Source organism: Gallinula chloropus (assembly GCF_964237585.1).
Source record: "Gallinula chloropus genome assembly, chromosome: 29".
In the NCBI taxonomy this organism is placed as follows: Eukaryota; Metazoa; Chordata; class Aves; order Gruiformes; family Rallidae; genus Gallinula; species Gallinula chloropus.
This window is the reverse complement of record NC_140114.1, coordinates 3,174,457-3,194,264: the sequence shown is the minus strand read 5'-3', so window position 1 is coordinate 3,194,264 and position 19,808 is coordinate 3,174,457. Positions and strand designations below refer to the sequence as shown.

At 52.1% G+C, this 19,808-nt stretch overlaps 2 protein-coding genes across 2 annotated transcripts; both read left to right on the top strand.

Moving 5' to 3' along the window:
• Positions 1-6,567: 6,567 nt before the first annotated feature.
• On the top strand, positions 6,568-11,161 carry LOC311202153 (tektin-3-like; the record flags this gene model as incomplete). Its single annotated transcript, XM_084276697.1, has 7 exons — positions 6,568-7,125; positions 7,628-7,711; positions 8,634-8,704; positions 8,838-8,981; positions 10,112-10,334; positions 10,583-10,737; positions 10,915-11,161. 7 exons carry the CDS (start codon positions 6,568-6,570, stop codon positions 11,159-11,161), a joined length of 1,482 nt encoding a protein of 493 aa, XP_084132823.1.
• Positions 11,162-17,972: 6,811 nt separating this feature from the next.
• Positions 17,973-18,896, top strand: LOC311202152 (olfactory receptor 14A16-like; the record flags this gene model as incomplete). The annotated part of the gene is made up of 1 exon (XM_084276696.1): positions 17,973-18,896. The coding sequence occupies one exon, from the start codon at positions 17,973-17,975 to the stop codon at positions 18,894-18,896; it is 924 nt and encodes a 307-aa protein (XP_084132822.1).
• Positions 18,897-19,808: the final 912 nt, after the last annotated feature.

Genomic DNA, 19,808 nt, shown 5'->3' with positions numbered 1-19,808 from the left:
GGACAAAACAACAGCACCTGAAATAGAGTAGGATATTTCAAGGTCCCATTTTCTGGCCATTTTCACCACTGACCAAGTGATACTGGGGACACCACACATTACAATACCATTTTAATCTATCCCTAGGCAGGGGCATCCCTCCAGATTTACTCCAGTTCTTTAAGATGCTTCCAAAGGGACAACAGAGAAAAACTTTCTTGCAAGAAGTGAAACTCATCTTGGTACCAAAAAATTATTTCCTAAACCAACGTTTCTTAGGCCAGAATTCCAAACTTTCAGATAGAAACCCAGGGATCTCTTCCCTGCGTTACCAATACAGCGTGTAGAAACAAAGCCATGCTGCTGCTGGATCTCTCTCTGACACGACTTACGCAGAGCTTAAGCAAAGAAGAACTCACACTGCCTCCTGAAAAGCCTTGCTTTCCCCCATTTCTGTCCCTGTTAAGTGGACGATTCTACTTTATAGATACCATGGCTTGCCCTGGGGCAAGCCTTGAGGTTTCTGGGATCACACAGCCATTTTCAATTCAGGTCACCAGCACAAGTTTCCCAAAAGAGACAAGGCTCAGCTGGACAAGCTCATCTTGTGGATTTGCTTGAAACAGCAGAATTTTGAACGCTGTGGAATTTGGTAGCAGTTACCCCAGGCGTAACTTCCTCACTGTCCTTTATAGCCCAGGCTTAGGTGTTCCCTCCCAGGGGTGACGAGTAACATGATTTGGAGAGGTGAACACGATCGACATGTGCATGTGCCCCTTTCTTGGGATTACCACATTTAGGGGTGTCAGCTTTGACAGTCAAGAGAACTGGTTCACCTGGGCTGCTCTGCAGCCACTGTCACCACCTCTGTCCGGCGGGTCTCAGCGTTGCTCTGCAGTCGCTGTCACTCCCTGCAGCAGCTCTCCAGCACACGGGACGTTTCAAAGATCACACCAGAGCTCAGGAATTGGGACGGTTGCCCATCAGTGCTGGTTTTCATCTCCCCAACAGTGCTCTGTCCAGATCCTTGCCCCCAGTTTGTGATTCCTCCCTCCCAGCCTGCAGCCCACCAGGAACTGTCTCTTTCCCTCTCTGTCTCTGCTGCCTGGTCTTCTTCTTTCACTCCTCACCTCTCTGGCCCAGAGACACTGGCTGATGTTGTCTCTCCCTGACTGCCTGTCTGTCCCTCCTGGTCCCTGTCTGTCTGTCCTGCAGCCTGTTGCTCTGTTTCCCTCTCTCCACACGTCTCTCTCCTGCTCCCTGCCCTTCTCTGTTTTCTGTCAATCCTTTCTCCTCCCCTCCGCCTCTTCTCTCTCCGTGTCCCCCCGTCCTGCTCTCTGGCCTGGCCTGTGTCACCCAGTCCCTCTGCCCTCCTCCTGGCCCTGCTGCTCCTCTGGGCTGCTGCTCAGCACCAGTTTTCTTAAGGCACCTGCTCTCCACAGCCCCTCCATCTCCTTTCTGATCTCTGCCTCTGCTGCCATCTCTCCCAGCTTTTCCCTCCTTCCTCCTCCCTCAGCTTCCTGCCCATCTTTCAACTCGTCCCTCTGTCCATCTGGTGTCCCTCTCGGGCAGGGGCAGCCCTGGGGAGGCAGCCATGGGGCCTGCGGGGGCAGGGCCGGACTGCGGGACGGTGTCTCTTAATGGTCCCACTGCAGGAAGCAGCAGCCCCGCTGTGTGATGGGAGCTGTGGGCCAGAGGCTGCTGGGTGGCCATAATAGTTCCTGGGCATGGTGGGAGTCAGAGAGCAGAGGCTGCTGGGCGGCCATGGTGGTTCCTGGGGCATTGTGGGAACTGTAGGCCTGGGTCATGGGGCTACTGGGCGGCCATGGGGTCTGGCCAGGCCCAGTCTCTGCTCCAGCTGCGACCAAGCTGAGCTGAAGGCTGGGGTCCCCGTGAGGCAGCAAGGCCCTTGGCCAAGCGCAGGGGCTTCTGCTGCCTGCTGGAGCTCCCTGCATGGGCAGGATCCAGGCAGCCAGGAGAGATTCCTGTCAGGAGCTGCCTGACAGATCCAGGCTGCTGCTGGGCAGGGGCAGAGCTGAACACTCCTTCTGCAAGGGCTGGGCCAGGGCTTTCAGGCCCAGTCAGCCCAGCCAGGGCTGGCAGGCAGAAGCCAGCGCTTCACTGCAGGCCTTGCTCTGAGGGCCATGGACATCAGCATGGGAAGTGTTTCTGAGACAGGCATCAGCCTGGATCCTTGGGCTCTGCTGCCTCTCAGCCCGAATGCAGCAAACCCCTGAGATGTGTGCTATGTGCTCCGGGCAAAAGGGAGTTTTAAACAGTTCCAGTTCATTCCAGTCTCAGTGTCCTCACTCTTCAAATACTGCTTTCAGGTCACATCTGAATTTGCATGGCTTTAGTTTCCATTTTTGTTTCTGATGCTCTTTTATGTTTCATGGTTCACATACCTTGAGAGCAGCAATTTTACACCCGCTAAATAAAGCAGGTGGTGACTAGGGCTGAATCGAGCACTGCCACCTGGAAAAGGTTGGTAGGAGAATTGCCCTTCCACCATGATTCTTCACTGACAGACAATACTTGTGAAGATCTATCAGTCCGCTTGCGTGTATTTCAATTCCATGTGATGCACTACTATCCTACGGCACTGCTTCTACTGTGAGTTCCACAGAGTACCATACAGGATGTTCCAGAAAAGTCTCTGCTGCTCCCTTTACAAATACACCTATCATTCCATCAAAAGAGTCTCGCACATCCAGCTTCAGCACCTTTCGCTTCTGGAACACCCTCAGTCCCTGTACTTCAGTGCACGGAGCTCATTCTGCCTGTGGTTCAGTTCTGGAACTCTGGGCTCTGTTGCCTTATGGGATCCAGAGACTCTGCCAAACAAGGACGTCAGCATTCCTCCTCTTCAGACCCTCCCAGGATGCCACAGCTCTTTAAGAACTTCCAGTTACAGGCTGTGCGCAAACCTCCAGGCTGGATGTTCAGGCAGCCAGACTGACAAAATAATCTATCCTGATTCCCCTGATGTTTATGATTTCCTATGAGCTACTCTGAAAAACGCTAGTCATGCAGTAAAACTAGATCCAGCATTCTGCTGCTCCTTTAAATTGAATTATTTTAGGATAATACTAATCTGAGACTGCTTTTTTTAGAGGCAAATAGCCAAAATCTTAACGCAGCTAACACTGAATAACAGCAAAAGTTCCTTGTGTCTCTTTCCTCCTGTACACCTTTAGAAGAGCTAAAATTAAAAAGTAATATATAAAAAAGCACCTGCTGATTTCCACTATTTCCCAGTTCTGTGCATGAAAAATCAGCTGTCTGCCAGATGTCAGCCTGGTACTAACCCCAGTTAACTGCAACGTAACAAAAGAAGAGGTTCTATCTACAAAGTGCATTCAATAAAGTGCAGTTTGGAGCTAAACCTCAGCGTGCAAAGAAAAAACAACTGGTTCTATTAGCCTGAAGGCGATTTCCACTTTCTCTGAGTCAGAAAGTATTTGGTAAAAAAAACCCCAAACAACAAAAAGCCACCTGCTGCAAATCCAGACCTCTGTAGGGACAGAATAACCTCAAATCTACCTCACGTTTTACCCCCCCAAAAACTGCAGTGCAGCTGCACTAGTCCTCAGGAATTGCCTCTAGGTGTGTATTAGTGTGGTGGTTTAGCCCTGGCTGGAGGCCAGACGCCCTCCAAAGTCAGTCTATTACTTCCCTTCTTAGTTGGACAGGGGAGAAAATATATATTAAGAGGTTCAGGAGACAAAATAAGGACAGGGAGAGATCATTCTGTCAGCAATGACATGGGCAAAACAGACTCAACACAAAGTGAAGAAGAGAGAAACTACCTACTTTATTACACTACAGTACAAAGAACAGTGAAGAAACCGGCGTTGGGAGCACGACCGGATCTTAAAACAGACGCAACCAGATCTTAAAACACTTTCCCCCCACCACTCCATTCTTAGCAGACTTCACTCTAGTCATCATTTCACTCCCTTCTTCCCCCGATCGCAGCACAGGGGGGCAGGGACTGGGAGATGGGGCTTCGGTCAGTCCCTTGCAAGTTGGTTTCCTTCTCAGCCAGGGAGGATGGCATTCATTCCACACCCTCCCCCTGCTGCACCGTGGGGTCTCACCCACAGGAGATCGTCCTCCACGAACTTCTCCAGCATGAATCCTTTCCCCAGGGCTTTACCTATTCACCTGTTGCCCTGGCGTGGGTCACTGCTATGGGTGCAGTCCCAAATCACAATGTCTCTCAGTCCCAGTCTTCTGTGGGGTCACCAGCCTCCCCCAGCAAACCTGTTCGGGTTCAAATCTCTCTCTCATCTCTGTGTCCCTGTTTCTCCTCATGGCTGCAAGTGCTGGCAGGGGCTTGTAACAATGTAGGGTCACAGCATCTCCTCTATGTCTCCACCTGCTCCATCCAGCGTGGAGCCCCTCCACGGGCTGCAGGTGGGGGCTCGGCCTTTTCCATGGGTTTCTCCAGGGGCTGCAGGGGCATCTTTCTCTCCAGCACCAGGGCTGCCTCCTCCCCTGCCCTTTCCTGGCCTTGGTGTCTGTGCAGCTCGTTACATCTTCTCACTCCCGTGGCAAAATGCAGCTGCTTTTGGGTTGTTTTCTCCTCTATGTGATTCTCAGAGGCGCTCAACTGTCTCTCGGGCCACAACTTTGGCCTTGAATTGCTCGTTGTTTATAGTTTAGGCTGGCAGAAAAGTCTTATCTGCTGCTTAAAGAAACCGTCTCAGCAGCACAGCCTCACCAAACTGACACAGCTACTTTATGTCCTTGAGAGTCAGTTTTTCTGTTGCAAGGGGATAAACAATGTATCAGTGGTGGATGCCATCCCGCCCTCGAATCCTTGTTCCCAGAGATAGTGTGAGACTGTCACAAGTAAGTCCTTTGTTATGAAAAAGAAAGAAAAAGACACCGACTCTCGTGTCCTTCACAAGCCGTTAGTTCCCAGAGCTGCTTCCCATAACTACACTGCATAACTACACTACCTGTATATCGTGATCCTGGACCCTCACATCAACTGTGATTCATAACAGCTCAGTTACAGAGGTTAACATAGTTTAACTGCCTACTGGTTTGATTAACAAATTGATTATACAAGGTTTATTACAACTACCACAACTAATACACCCAGTGAACTTCGGGCCTGGCCTTGGTGTCTGCGCAGCTGGTTGCTTCTTCTCGGTCCCTTCTCTGGTGGCAAAATGCCTCTGCCTGCAGGTTGTTTTGTGTCTGAGCTCAAATGGTCGCTGCTTGGGGACAAACTGTGTGTTTTGGTTTAGTGTGGCAAGTTTCTGGCAGAGGAGGGAGGGCTGCAGGGGTGGCTTCTGCAAGCAGCAGCTAGAAGCTTGCCCTAGGCCCGACAGAGTCAACACCAGCTGACTGAGGGCCGGACCTGACGCTGATCAAGGCCCAGCACACGAGTCATATCCCGAGCCTCTGTAAATCATATTTAAGAGGGAAAACAGCACACGCAGCTGCTTTTTGCCAACAGAGAAGAGAGTGAGATGTGAGAAACTGTGCAGACACCAAGGCCAGTGAAGGACAGGGGCAGGAGGTACTCCAGGCACTGGAGAGAGAGAGATCGATCCCCTTGCAGCATGTGGAGAAGACGTGGTTCAAGTGAAATCAAAGCATGTTAAACTTTGTACACATGAAACACATTGAGTTAGGGTTTATGTCAGAGCTTTGGCACCAGAGGCATGGCTTTCCTAAGCAGGGCAACTCCGTGTGTGTGTGTCCATGGAAAGCAGGAGTGGCGGGACAGGGTGCCTTTTCTCCACGTAAAGCCTAGAATAACTGGGAAAGGGCCCTCCCCAGTAAACCATTCCTGATGTCACTGGGTGACTGTGGCACGATGCCATGGTGCTGCGCAAGGCTGTGCCGTGGTGGAGCTCTTGGGGATGCTGGGAACCTCCTCACCTGTGGTGCTGGCACCAACACCCTGGTGTAGTGCCCAGTGAGGTCTCTGCTTGGCCACGGGTTGGCCCAGGGCCAGCAGTGCTGGCAAACAGGTTGCCCAGTGAGGATCCTGGTTTGCCCAGGGCTTGCACTGGGATGCTGTACTGGGTTGCTCATTAAGCGCACTGGGGATTGTCCAGGGAAAGGATGAAGTGACCCAGAAAAGGCATTAGGTTACATGGAATCTGCAGTGGGTTGCCCACTGAGGGCACTGGGTTCCTATCAGAGAATCTCTCCAGTCAGAGGGCCCCATAAGGCTTCATGAGTACAACTGCCTGCTCCTTACAAGACAACCAAAGACTAAACCAGATCACTAAGAGCTGCCCAACAGCTGTACCTGCTTGCCCAGTGAGGGCAAGAAGTGGTGCAGGAGAGGAACTAGGATGTCACAGGAAGGTATTTTCTTGCCCAGGGGTCTCACTGGGTTGCCAGTGGAGAGCCCTGGGTTGCGCAATGGCCGCATCCTGTTGCCCTGGCAGCTGCAGGGAGTGTTCCAGGGAACAATCGGGTTGCTGAGCACCCTGCGCCCGTGGCAACGGCCCACTGCTCCTGTGTCACTGAGGGCACCGGGCCCCTGGCAGTGCTGCCACAGAGCTCGGCAGTGCAGCAGTGAGTTCAGCATCTCCACGAGCACTCCAAAACCCCAGAATGGAGCTGCTCAGCTCTACCTTGAGGACTACATACACCCACCCAAGATCAACACCCAGCAACTTTCTGCCTCCCATCAGCACGGCCTCAAGCCTTCAGAATCGCTTCCCTTCCTCCCCCTTGCCTAACAGCTTCAGCTCCCCCTGGATGCCCAGAGTGGCCAAACCCACTGTGGGTCCCTCTTCCAAAAGCTCTCAGAGGCTAACCCCCAGAGAGGCACTTCCTCCCATCTCCCACCAAACAGCCCTCTTCACCAGGTACACTCCTGGTGACTGGTACAGGTCCAACCTGACCAACTACAACAGGTCAGAGACTGTCCGGCACACTGCAGAGTGTCTGACAGCTGACAGCTCCCGCTTGATGCAAGATAAATACCAGCAGACACGGAAAACCCAGGGAGAAACCACCAAAACACTGGGACAGCGTGTCAATGACATCATATTTTGGAAGTCAGAGCTGCGCCACGAGCAGGAGATGATGATTGAGGAGACCAATGCTCTGGCAGACATGAAGGGCCGGCTGGAGAGAGCCTTGGCCAACACGGAGGCCCCTCTCCAGGTAAGCGTTCTGTCCAGGGGGCTGCAAGCTGTAGCCTGCTGCCGACACATCTGCAGCTGTTCAAATGTCTCAGTAAGCTTCATTGCAGCTCTGGAACAGCTGAGTTACAAAAGTTGGTAACAAAGAAATGCCTTGATACCTGCTGCATCCCCTGTCAGCACACGCTGAGCACATCAGAGCAGCACTTGGTGAAGCCAATGTTTTCAGAAGCGCTCTACCCAAAGCCCCGGCTCAGAAGACAAAAGCCCAGGTCTTCCTATGAGGCCCTGGCGAGGTCAGCGTCAAGCCTGACCCTGAGCTGGGCTGGCACCAGGGCCACATGTGCTCCCTCATGGTGCTGCAATGCTGCCATGGCAGCTCAGCAACTCGCTGCTGATGCCCTGGGCCCTTTTCTCCCCTGCTGTCACCTCTGTGCCCACCTTTCTTCCTTTAATTGATGTGGGGACCTTCCCTATCTGGAAGCCTGTCCCTGCAGCCAGCAGTGACGGTGTGTCCCCAACAGGTCACCCAGGAGTGTCTGCTTCATCGGGAGAAGCGGATGGGCATCGACCTGGTCTGTGATGATGTGGAGAAACAGCTCTTTGTGGTAAGTCTGGCAACGCAGATCAGGCATTCCAGGGACTTGTACCTAAGCTGCCCTAAGAGGCTTTTGCAGCCCTGTTCCCTCACTGGCTCCTGGTGAGGCGGGATGGTCACATCCAGAGAGGAGTTGTCAATGGCTGGATGTCCAGAGGGAGATATGTGACAAGTGGTGTCCCCCAGGCGTCTGTACTGGGACCGGCATTAATTAGTATCTTCATCAATGCCATTGACAACAAGGCCACAGCAGGACTGCTGCTCTGTTTGCTTAGGCAATGTCTTTAACAGCAATCCTAAAACCATGCCCCCTTCTGCCTGCCTTTGTATAGCCTGCTGTAAGCTCTTGCAAGCAGGGCAAGAGCTGGCAGGGGAGATGGGATCCTAACACAGGGAACGGCAAAATACAGTCGCTGCAAACGCATCACGGAACTGGGAAGGGAATTGTAGCCCTGGGAGTATGAAGCCACCACTCCCTTGGAACAGTTTTTCTTATCAGTTGGGCTTTAAACTATGAAAAGGTATTTTGGGAAAACGATCCGAGCTGCCACGTCCATAACGGCTGTTTGGCTTTTCAGTATTTGGAACCCATTCTGGGTGTCCTTTTCAGCTGGCTCCCGCAGGCAGGAGGGCTGGAAAATGACTGGGTTTGAGTACGAACCACCTGGGGCATCAGAAATGGGAGAGATGTGTGCTGAAGGGAGCTGAAAGCAAGAGATGCTTGCCTTTGGTGGAGCTGAATGTTGTGAGAAATGGTGGGGACTGGCACCAAAGTCAAGGCCACCTGCTCTTGTCCCACATGGATCCGGTTTCTCCTGGGGAGGAAAGCATTTTGGAAACCAACAGGGCAAATGCTGATGGGGAATGGGGATGAGCGTGCGCAGGGCAATTGAGCCCAGATGCTGATGGGCTGGTGTTTTGCCCCTGCCCAGGAACTGGACATCATCAGGTCATGCCAAGAGAGGATGCGACGGCACCTGGAGCAGGCAGAAGCCCAGCTGGCGTAAGGAGGAGCTCCTTATCCCCTGCTGTGGGGCTGTTATGAGCTGCCCAAGGGGTGCTGCAGGGAAGCAGCGTGGGGAGGAAAGCGTTGCACCCCTCCATCCCCTGTGACGGTGGCTGTTTGTGTGTTGAAGGTCCAACAGGCTGGCCCAGCACGATGTGGAGAGAGACCTGGCCAACAAGCAGGCAGCTCACCGCATCGACGAGCAGTGCCACCAGCTGAGGAACAGCTCTACCGGCATCAGCTACTTCCGAGGGGTCGAGCGCGTGGATGCCACGTGAGTGCCCGCCGGGCTTCCCGTCCCCAGCATGCGCGGTGCCTGTCCCTGGCAGGGAGCTGCTCTTCCCCAGCTCGCTGTAAGCACGTGTGTCTCTGCATGGCACGTCCATCCCGCTGGGAGACCCCCGCCTCAGAGGGGACCTTTGGCTCCGCTCCCCATAAAGGGAGAGCAACTCCTGGCTTGGAGCAGGATGCCGAACATTGGGCGGGCAAAACCGACTCCCACCCAGGTCAGCATTCTGTCAGGGCTCAGAGATCAGCCTGGAAACTAATGCAGCCCAGCACCTCTGCACAGCTCATGCAAACACACATTTGATATCTGTTTCCAAGATGTCTCAGTGCTTGCCTGAGTGCTTGTCATTGATGTCGAGTCTGGGGGGTTCACCCCTGCATGCAGAGGGCCTGGCAGGGAGCCAAAATGACACAGAAGATAAAGAGATCATGGTCCTAGGATAGAGTTCAGCTGCTTTTTTGGGCCAGGAATTCAGCTTGGGCGTGGCAGTAAAGGAACGGTGACCTGAACCAGCCCTTGCAGAGAGATGCCCAGAGTGGCAAAGGGCTGAGGAGTAAATCCGCTCATGCAGGCGCATGCGGTTTGTGGAGGGGCAGAGATTGATTCCATTTTTCTGATGTTTGAATAATTATCTGTAGTAGAGCTTGGACATATTTAGCCAGGCAAATGAATTGTGAAGGATTGATGCCAAAATTCAGAGAGGGGTAAAATGTGTGGCAGATCAGCATGTTTGAAGTGGACCTTCTGTGGTCTCTAATGTCTTTTGCTGACCTTGTTCTGGGCTGCTGCACAGGCGTGAACTTCCTCATGAATACAGACAGGGAATTGACTATTATCTAGTGCTCATTTGGTTTAGTATCAAGCTGAGGTCTGATGAAAATCTCTGTTTTCCTGGGGGAATTTGGTTTGTCCGAGCTTTTGTAAGTGTCCCAGTTTTCTCTATGACTATGTCATGGTTTGATAAGCATATCAATCCAGTGGTGTCCAGATGTCTGCCTTCCCCACGGCCAAATGATTTACCCTACTTTCAGTCCCTGCTGCTCCCTGGCAGGGTCTGTGCCCTCAGCAGCATGGGCTTAGCAGGAACCTCTCCTTTCCTCCCCGCTGTCTGCCAGGATCTCAGTGCCGGAGTCATGGGCCAAGTTCACAGACAAGAACATCCTGCGCTCCCAGAGCGAACGGGCAGCCTCTGCCCAGCTGCGGGACAGCATTGAGAACCTGCTGGTGGGGACAGACAATGAGATGCGACAGCAGTTCCACTGCGTGAACTGCGCCTTCACCCACCGCATCGCAGAGATGGCTGATGCCAAGAGGAAGATTCAGGCCCAGCTGAGCAAGGTAGCCTGAAGCTCTCCCTTTGGCTGGGACACTGCTCGGAAACCTCTGCTGTGACAGCAAGGGCAGAGAGAGGCTTTTCCCTCAAGAGACACAGCTGATGGATCTGTGCCTCTGTTTGTGGCCGAGCGACAGGAGTCTGAGCCCATGTATCCAACTGGGGGTTTATTGCAGACAGAGGGAAAGGGAAATGATGTGGTCACTTGAGAATCTAGTTTTTAACTGATGCACACGTGTCTCTCTCCTGGCAGACACTGCAGGAAATCTTCCACCTGGAGAGGAGCATCGAAGCCATTCAAAAAGCCATTCGGGACAAAGGGTTTCCCTTGAAAGTGGCTCAGACCCGGCTGGACAAACGCATCCGCAGACCAAAGATGGAGCTGTGCCGGGACCCTGCCCAGCTCCGGTAAGTGCCCAGAGTGCCCAGCAGCAGCCTGTGAGGCAACCCTGAACCTCACACCTCCTGGAAGCCTGACATGGGCATGAGGCTATGTGAAGGCGCTCAAAGACAGTCGACTCCCAACCCCTGGGCCTGTTCATCCCTCTGAGGGGACTGTTAACAGGGTGTTTTGTTGTTTTCCAGCCTTGTCAACGAGGTCTGTGAACTTGATGAGACAATCCAGAGCCTTCAGCAGCGGCTGAGAGACAGCGAGGACGTGCTGCAAAGGCTGGTTCATAACAAGTCTGTCTTGGAGCACGACCTGGTGGTGAAATCCAACTCCCTCTTCATTGACCAGGAGAAGTGCCTGGCGATGCGCAAGACCTGTCCCAGCACAGTGCGGCTGCTGGGTTATGTTCAGGCTGGGCTCAGCTGCACTCACAGCAACTGAGATATTCCCAGTTTGGTTCAAATGCCTTCCCAGTTTTCTGAAGATGGTTTGACAATAAATGATTAGACTTTGTGTGTTACACAGTCTACTAGGAGTATATGTTTTCCCCTTTATTTTTTCCCTTTCCACTGCTCTTTCCCAGTGGGCCAGAAAGGAGCTGAAAATACCCCATCAGTGACTAAGAGTAAATGCAGCCACGGGTGTTGATCCCTACCCTTTCAGGCTGCGATTTTAGGAGTAAGTCTGATGTGGAAAAAGCACCAAGGGAAGTCAAGCTAGTTGTGAGAGTACTTAGCTGTTGCCATCCCTAATAGATTTTAATGCTGCAGCAGAAGAAACACAGAATCACAGAATCACAAGGTTGGAAGAGACCTTTGAAGATCATCAAGTCCAACCATTCCCATCCTATGCTAAACCAGATCCCTAAGTACCTCATCCACCCTTTTTTTGAACACATCCAGGGATGGTGACTCAACCCCCTCCCTGGGCAGCATGTTCCAATATCCAATCTGACCCTGCCCTGGCACAGCTTCATGCCATTGCCCCTTGTTCTATGTTCTGTCACCTGGCTGAAGGGACCATCGCCCACCTCTCTACAACCTCCCTTCAGGTAGTTGTAGGTGGTGATAAGGTCTCCCCTCAGCCTCCTCTTCTCCAATCTAAACATCCCCAGCTCCCTCAGCCGTTCCTCATATGATTTGCCCTCCAGCCCCTTCCCCAGCCTGGTTGCCCTTCTCTGCACTTGCTCAAGGACCTCAGTGTCCTTTTTATGGTGTGGAGCCCAGAACTGCCCCCAGCACTCAAGGTGTGGCCTCACCAATGCCGAGCACAGGGGCACAATCACCTCCCCAGACCTACTGGCCACACTGTTTTTGATACAAGCCAAGATGCCATTGGCCTTCTTGGCTGCCTGGGCACACTGCTGGCTCATATTCAGCCTGGTGTCAGCCAACACCCCCAGGTCCCTCTCTGCCTGACAGCTCTCCAGCCAACCTCGCCCCAGCCTGTAGCGCTGCATGGGGTTGTTCTGTCCCATGTGCAGCACTCTACACTTGGCCTTGTTAAACTTCATCCCACTGGCCTCAGCCCATTGGTCCAGTCTGTTCAGATGCCTCTGAAGAGCCTCCCTACCCTCAGGCAGATCAACACTTCCTCCCAGCTTAGTGTCATCTGCTAACTCACTGAGGGAGCATTCAATCCCTTCATCCAGGTCATTGATAAATATGTTGAACAAGACTGGACCCAGGACTGAGCCCTGGGGGACACCACTCGTGACCGGCCTCCAGCTGGATTTGGTTCCATTCACCCTTTGGGCCCGGCCATCCAGCCAGTTTTTAACCCAGCTGAGGGTCCACCTGTCCAGGCCAGTGGCAGCCAGTTTCTCAGTCAGAATGCTGTGAGAAACCCTGTCAAAGGCTTTACTGAAGTCCAGGCAGACACATCCACAGCCTTCCCCTTGTCCATTCAGCGGATCACCTTGTCATAGAAGGTGATCAGTTTGACAGGATCTAACTTTTGTAACCCCATGTTGACTGGGCCTGATCCCCTGGCCATCATGCATGTGCTGCATGACAGCTCCCAGGATGACCCTCTTCATGATCTTCCCTGGGACTGAGGTCAGACTGACAGGCCTGTAGATCCCTGGATCCTCCCCTCGACCCTTCTTGTCTATGGGTGTCACATCTGACAGCCTCCAGTTGAGTAGAACTTCCCCAGTCTGTGGGATTGCTGTTAGATGATGGAAAGGGGTTTGGCAAACACAGCTGCCAGCTCTTCTGCCAGATCTTCTATTCCTGGTCTTATTTTGGCTGGAATGGAATTAATTTTTGTATTGGTGTCACTATAATTCTGTGGTTTGGATTTATAAGCAAAAAAACTCAATATTAATGTGCCAGTTCCTTGCTGAGCAGGGCTTACACAGCATCAAGGCCTTTTTTCTAATTCTGATCGAGAAATGAATCAACTCAGAGTGCACAAGTACATGGAAGGGGACAGAACATGCCCAGCTGACCATAACTGACCAGCGAGATCATCCATACTGTACGACTGCAGGAGTGAGCCCAACGTTGTGTTTCACTTGTTGTCTACAAAGGTGGCCTGGTTTCTTTCTAGCAGCGGGTGGAATGCTGTGTTTGGGAGCTCAGGTGACAACAGCGCTGATAACACTGGGATGGTTTCGTTGTGTGCAACAAGTCAAGGACTTTTCATCTTTTCACGCCGGCCTGCTAATGAGAAGGTGGGGAGCACCCAGGGAGCTGGGAAGGAACACAGCCAGGACAGGTGACCCAACATGGTCAAAGTGGGTCTTCCATGTCAATAACTGTGACATTATGCTTCCCCTGTTGCCCCCCTGTTTTCCTGACTTTTCCTGACTTTTCCTGTTTACATGGAGCTGCTTCCTCCGACCAGCCCCTGCTTTTGTGCTGAGCATGACAGAATGGGTATGGAATACCCCCTTTGGCCACTTCGGGTCACCTGTCCTGGCTGCATCCCCTCCTTTCCCATTAGTAGGGAAATGTGAACAACTGAAAAGTCCTTGATTACTTGGCAACAACTGGAAACATCAGGGTGCTCTCAGCACCTCTCTCATCCTAATTCCTAAACACAGCATTCTATCCACTATAAGAAAAGAAATTAACTCCATCCTAGCTGAAACCAGGACACTTAGGTATGCAATGGATCAAACCTGCGCTAATAAGGTTTAATTTAATGAAGAATAAATGTTTAAAGGTGAAAAGAAACACAAAGCCATCCGGGTCCCCCACTTAGGCTGCAGAACGAGCCCTGAGAGGTCTGAGGATGTAGTACTTCAAGCATGTGGAGAGTAGCCTCTTGGATTTAGTAGATGCTTGTGAGGTCACTGGAAACTGAGTATCTCAACAATGTGTCCTTGGCCAATAGTGGAATACGTGCTTGTGAGGTCATACTGACAGATCTGGAGCAGGATGTGGACAGTGGAGGTTGTTGTGAGGTCACTGATTCCAGAACAGCTGACAGGACAAGAGAAGGCAGATGGTCTGTGTTGTGATGTCAGTGGTTCCCAAGTAGCTGATAGCTCAGACAAAGCCCAAAACTGCTGTAGAGAGTATCATTACTTCCTGAATAGTTGATAGGCTGGGAAAAGACCAATAGGCTGTGTGGGTTCTGAGGAAATATCTCGAGCCTGAGTCTAGGACCAGGCTTATGGACAGTACAGGTCCTTCTGAGGCTACTGGTGGCTGGATGTATGATTGGCCAGGAACTGACAGATATCTTGTGAATGTCCTTGTGATGTCAATGTTGCCAAAATAGCTGACAAGCCAGGAATGGGGACATGTCAGTGGTAGATGCTGTGAGATCACCTTTGCCTGAGTGGTGGACAGGCCAGGAGTGTGCACCTTACTTGTGCATGACGTTGTGGTTTCATTGGTGCTGGATTAGCTTTGATGCTGAGAGAGGCATATGGCTTGTGTGGGTGTGGTGGTTTAGCCCTGGCTGGAGGCCAGACACCCACCAAAGTCGGTCTAACCCTCCCCTTTTTATTTGGACAGGGGAGAAAATAGATATCAAGAGGCTTAGGAGTCAAGATAAGGACAGGGAGAGATCATCCTGTAATGAACAACATGGGCAAAACAGACTCAACAGAGTGAAGGACAGAAAACTCTCTGGTTTCTTACACTGCACTGCACACCCAGTGACACCAGAGTTGGATAATGAGAAGCGTGACCAGATCTTAAAACAACGGGACCAGATCTTAAAGCACCTTCCCCCCACCCCTCCCTTCTTGCAGACTTCAGTTTAGTCAGGATTTTGCTCCCTTCTTCCCCCCCATTGTGGCACGGGAGGGGCAGGGACTGGGAGATGGGGGCTTCCGTCAGTCCCTTGCAAGTTGGTTTCCTTCTTGGCCGGGGGGGTCATTCATTCCTCACACCCTCCCTCTGCTGCACCGTGGGGTCCCACCCAGGGCAGACAGTCCTCCACGACCTTCTCCAACGTGAGTCCTTTCCCACAGGACTTCAGCTCTTCCCCAGCTGCCTCACCGTGGGTCACTGCTATGGGTGCAGTCATCAGTCACAGTGTCTCTCAGTCCCAGCCCTCCACGGGGTCACCAGCCTCCCCCCAGCAAAACTGCTCTGGCACAAATCTCTCCCTTGCTCATCTCTGTGTCTCTGTCTCTCTCCACGGGCTGCCAGTGCTGGCAGGGGCTGGCTCCAACGTGGGTCACAGCATCTCCTGTCTGTCTCCACCTGCTCCATCCAGCGTGGGGCCTCTCCACGGGCTGCAGGTGGGGTCTGGGCTTTTTCCATGGGCTGCGGTGGGACACCCGCTCCACCATGGGTTTCTCCCCAGGGTGCAGGGGCATCTTTCGCTCTGGCACATTGGGCGCATCCTCCCCCCTCTTCCCGGCCTTGGTGTCTGCACAGCTCCTTACATCTTCTCACTCCCTTCTCTGGTGGAAAAAGGCAGCTGCTTTGTTTATGTTTTCCTAAATGTGATTCCCAGAGGCGCTGAGACCATCACTGATGGGCTCGTCCTTGGTCAGCAGTTACTCTGCCCTTGAATCAACCAATGTTTGCTCTGCAGGGCCTGCAGAGAACTTCTAGCTGCTTCTTGCAGGAGCCATCTCTGCAGCCCCCATCCTCTCCCAGCACCCAGCTACGCCAGACTGCAACAATAACTGACCTTTCTATGTATCTGAATAAAACTGTACTGGGAGAGAATCTCCTCTGAAAGCTGACCCCCTTCACACGCTGCTTGGCCGTAGCAGGCAGCTGAGGAGAGAGATTTCATGGTTATTAAACTGTGTCATGTTTAACTGCTGTTTGTTGTCAGAGAAATCTGTCTGTGCTTGTGAGCACAGATGATGCCGGGAAAAGTGTTGGGAGTCCCAGGAGGCCAGTGAGGGAACTGCTGGGCTTGGGGAAGAGCAAGGCTCTCCGTGCAGGGTTGGATCTCAAGAGACTGCTTTTCCTGCCTGTCCAGATCTCCTTAGGAGACCCATATCCATCAGAGGATGCTGCTGTCACTTCTTCTATCAACTGAGCCATGACAGAAAATACCTGTGACTGGAAAAAGGTCCTCCATGGGAAATTCCTTTGAAACCTGTATCAGTAAGGACCCAACTAAAATCCAAGTAGTTGTAGGAGTTTTGGGCTCTTTAATGAAAGTGACTTGAAGAGCCATGCTTGTAAGGGATTTCTGGATGTTAACGAGCCCCATGGTGTCTTTTCTTCTGAATCCCCAGACCTCAGATACCAAGAAACAGTGAAGAAAACTCTCAAGAAGTCAAAGTCAGGAGTAATGCCCAAAGTACCTTGAAGCACTAACAGGCCCCACTGGGAGCCATTCCTGACAAAGCCTCCCCATGGGCTCGTTAGAGCAGACAACTGGAGGCCATGAGGACAAACACAGGCACAGTGCAGGCAGCTCTGATGCTGAGGACACCCTGGCTTGGTCTGATGAAGCAGCAATGCCAATGCTGACCCCCAGCCCCTGGGCAGGGATATCCTGAGAATGTCAGAGATGAGATCATGGAACAATCCCCATGAGGTCTAAGACACCAGGAGGGAGCCTAGAAAAACTGGTCTTCTCTTGATGACCCGGGCCAGGCTCCTGGGATGGAGGGAGCTCATGGCAACCTGGCAGCACTGCAGAGAGACAGCTGTGCCCAGGAGCAGCTCCTCTGCCAAGCACACAGGGCTGGGGACACTGCCTGTAGGCACCGAGGGGAGACCTGTGAGGCTGAGAGAGCTGATAGATGCTGAGAGCTCACTGGAGGAGAAATCTGCACAGCCTCTGCCTGGTATGTCTGTGGGTGCAGGGCAATGCAGGTTCTGTTCCTGGAGGGATCTCCTAAAGCTGGGACATGGGGCAGTGTGTGGGGTCTGTCAGGAGGACAGGTTCTACATAGAAGGTGCTGCCTGGAAGGGATGCCCTTCTGCCCCATCAGAGGGACAGGGCAGGACAGCTGTCTTCTCCTGGGCATGGCTGCAGTTACACTGTGGAAAGAAGCAGTGGATGTAAAGTCTGACTCATGGAAATATGGTGCAGGGTCCTTGTCCCAGAGAGAAGAAACCTCCGAGTGCCTGTCCTTCTAGCCTTCTGGGGAATGTTTCTTGCTGTTTCCCCTCCTGTTCTTGCTGCCTTTCTCCCACCGTTTACTGGGGCTCTGGGCAAATCCATTGGTGGGGTTGGCACTGAGCTAACCCTCACTTCAGAACCCCCATCTTTAGGACTGAGGACTTCACAGGGGCTCCAGCTGGGGTGCAGGCTGCCTCCCACAATGGCACCGCTCTCCCAGGGACTCTTGTGCCCCAGAGAGTAGCCCCATGCAGAAGACAATGCCACTCATTGCCTCTATGTGGGCTGGTGTAATTAGCCCTGTGTGTCCCTAGATGGAATTGGGGATGTGAGATCCTCCTTGGGTAGGATGAGACCACAGAAGGGCTTTGGAGCTCTGCCCTGGGAGACTGGATTCCTCAGCTCTCTGTGGGGTCCATTTTCTTCTACAGGGAACAGCAGGGTTTTATCAGAGAGTGTCCAGCACAGGGATGCTGAGAGCAGGGCTGATGGACAGAGCAGCTCTCCCCACTCTGCACTCAGGGGAAGGATTCACTAGAACTGCAGCAGGAAAGCCAGGGAGAGCCCACCTCTCTTAGCAGTGAGCACAGAGCACACATCTCTAAAAGGGACCTGCCAAAACTCTTCCTGAATACAGAGTCAATCTCAGTGTATTCCCTAAGAATTGGAACAGTTTTTCCTCAAAGTCACGCTCCCTAAATTCTCACTGCCTTTTCATCCTCTGACAGGACTCCACACTTGACAGCAGCAGATGCCCAACAGCAGCTCCATCAGCCAGTTCCTCCTCCTGCCCTTTGCAGACACACGGGAGCTGCAGCTCCTGCACTTCTGCCTCTTCCTGGGCATCTACCTGGCTGCTCTCCTGGGCAATGGCCTCATCATCATCACCATAGCCTGTGACCACCACCTCCACACCCCCATGTACTTTTTCCTCCTCAACCTCGCTGTTACTGACCTTGGCTTCATCTCTACCACAATCCCAAAATCTTTGACCAATTTCCTTTGGGGCACCAGGGCCATTTCCTACAAAGGATGTGGGGCTCAAATATTTTTCTTTGTATTTTTCATCGTCACAGAGCTCTGTCTTCTCACTGTCATGGCCTATGACCGCTACGTTGCCATCTGCCACCCCCTGCACTACAGGACCCTCCTGGGCAGCAGAGCTTGTGTCCACATGGCAGCAGCTGCCTGGGGCAGTGGGTTTCTCAAAGCTGTGCTACACACAGACATTACATTTTCCCTTCCCCTCTGCCATGGCAATGCTGTTGACCAGTTCTTCTGTGAAATCCCCCAGATCCTCAAGCTCTCCTGCTCAGATGCCTACCTCAGGGAGATTGCAGTCATTGTTGTCGGTATCTGTTTAGATTTCGGGTGTTTTGTGTTCATTGTGGTGTCCTATGTGCAGATCTTCAGGGCTGTGCTGAGGATCCCCTCGCAGCAGGGACGGCACAAAGCCTTTTCCACCTGCCTCCCTCACCTGGCTGTGGTCTCCCTTTTTATTAGCACTGGCGTGTTTGCCTACCTGAAGCCTCCCTCCATCTCCTCCCTATTTCTGGACCTGGTATTTTCATTTCTTTACTCGGTGCTTCCACCGGCAGTGAACCCCCTCATCTACAGCATGAGGAACCAGGACCTTAAGGATGCCATGTGGAAACTGATGACAGGATGTTTCTAATCAGCAATAAACTTCTTATCTTCCGCATAGCGTTAGCCATGTGACTCATGTAAGGTCCTGTTTCTAGTTACAGACTGGGTATTTAATGGGATGTACGTTCATGTCATTCTTAGTGTAGCATCTCTTGGTCTTCTGTGACCCAGACAGTGTTTAACGATGAGCTGTGCTCTCTTTACATCATATCTGCCTGCAAAGATCCAAAATTTTTCTTTTTTTCTTTTTTTTTTCCTTGCATTTACTTACAATTTACAGTCTTCATCAGCTGAATCACTTGACTCACTGGGAATTTTCAGGAAGTGTACCGATGGTATCAGAATAAATACTTACTTTCACTGTGCCTACATTACTTCTAGTCTGTCTGTTTCGTGTCCAGATCTCTTTAGGATACCAATATCCGTCGCAGAATGCTGGTGTTACTTCTTCTATCAACTGAGCCATGACAGGAAATACCCATGGCTGGGTATTGTGAAATTCCTTTGAAATCTTCATTGCTAAGTACCTAAATAAATCCAAGTAGTTGTAGATGTCTTGGGTTTTTTCATGAAAATGACTTGAAGACCCATGCTTGTAAGGGCATTCTGCTGTTAGTGAGCCCCATGGTGTGTTTTCTACTGAGTCCAAGACCTCAGACACCAAGAGTAGAATGAAGAAACCTCTCAAGAATTTAAGTCAGCCAAAGCACCTTGGTGCATTTATGAGCCCTACTGGGAGCCATTCCTGACAAAGCCTCACCATGGGCTCATTAGAGCAGAGAACTGGAGGCCATGAGGACAAACACAGACAAAGCACAGGCAGCTCTGATGCTGAGGACACCCTGGCTTAGTCTGATGATGTAGAAATGCCAAGCGCTGACCCCCAGCCCCTGGCCCTCATCTGTGTCATCTACTTTGGGTCTGTGACACCTAGGGAAGG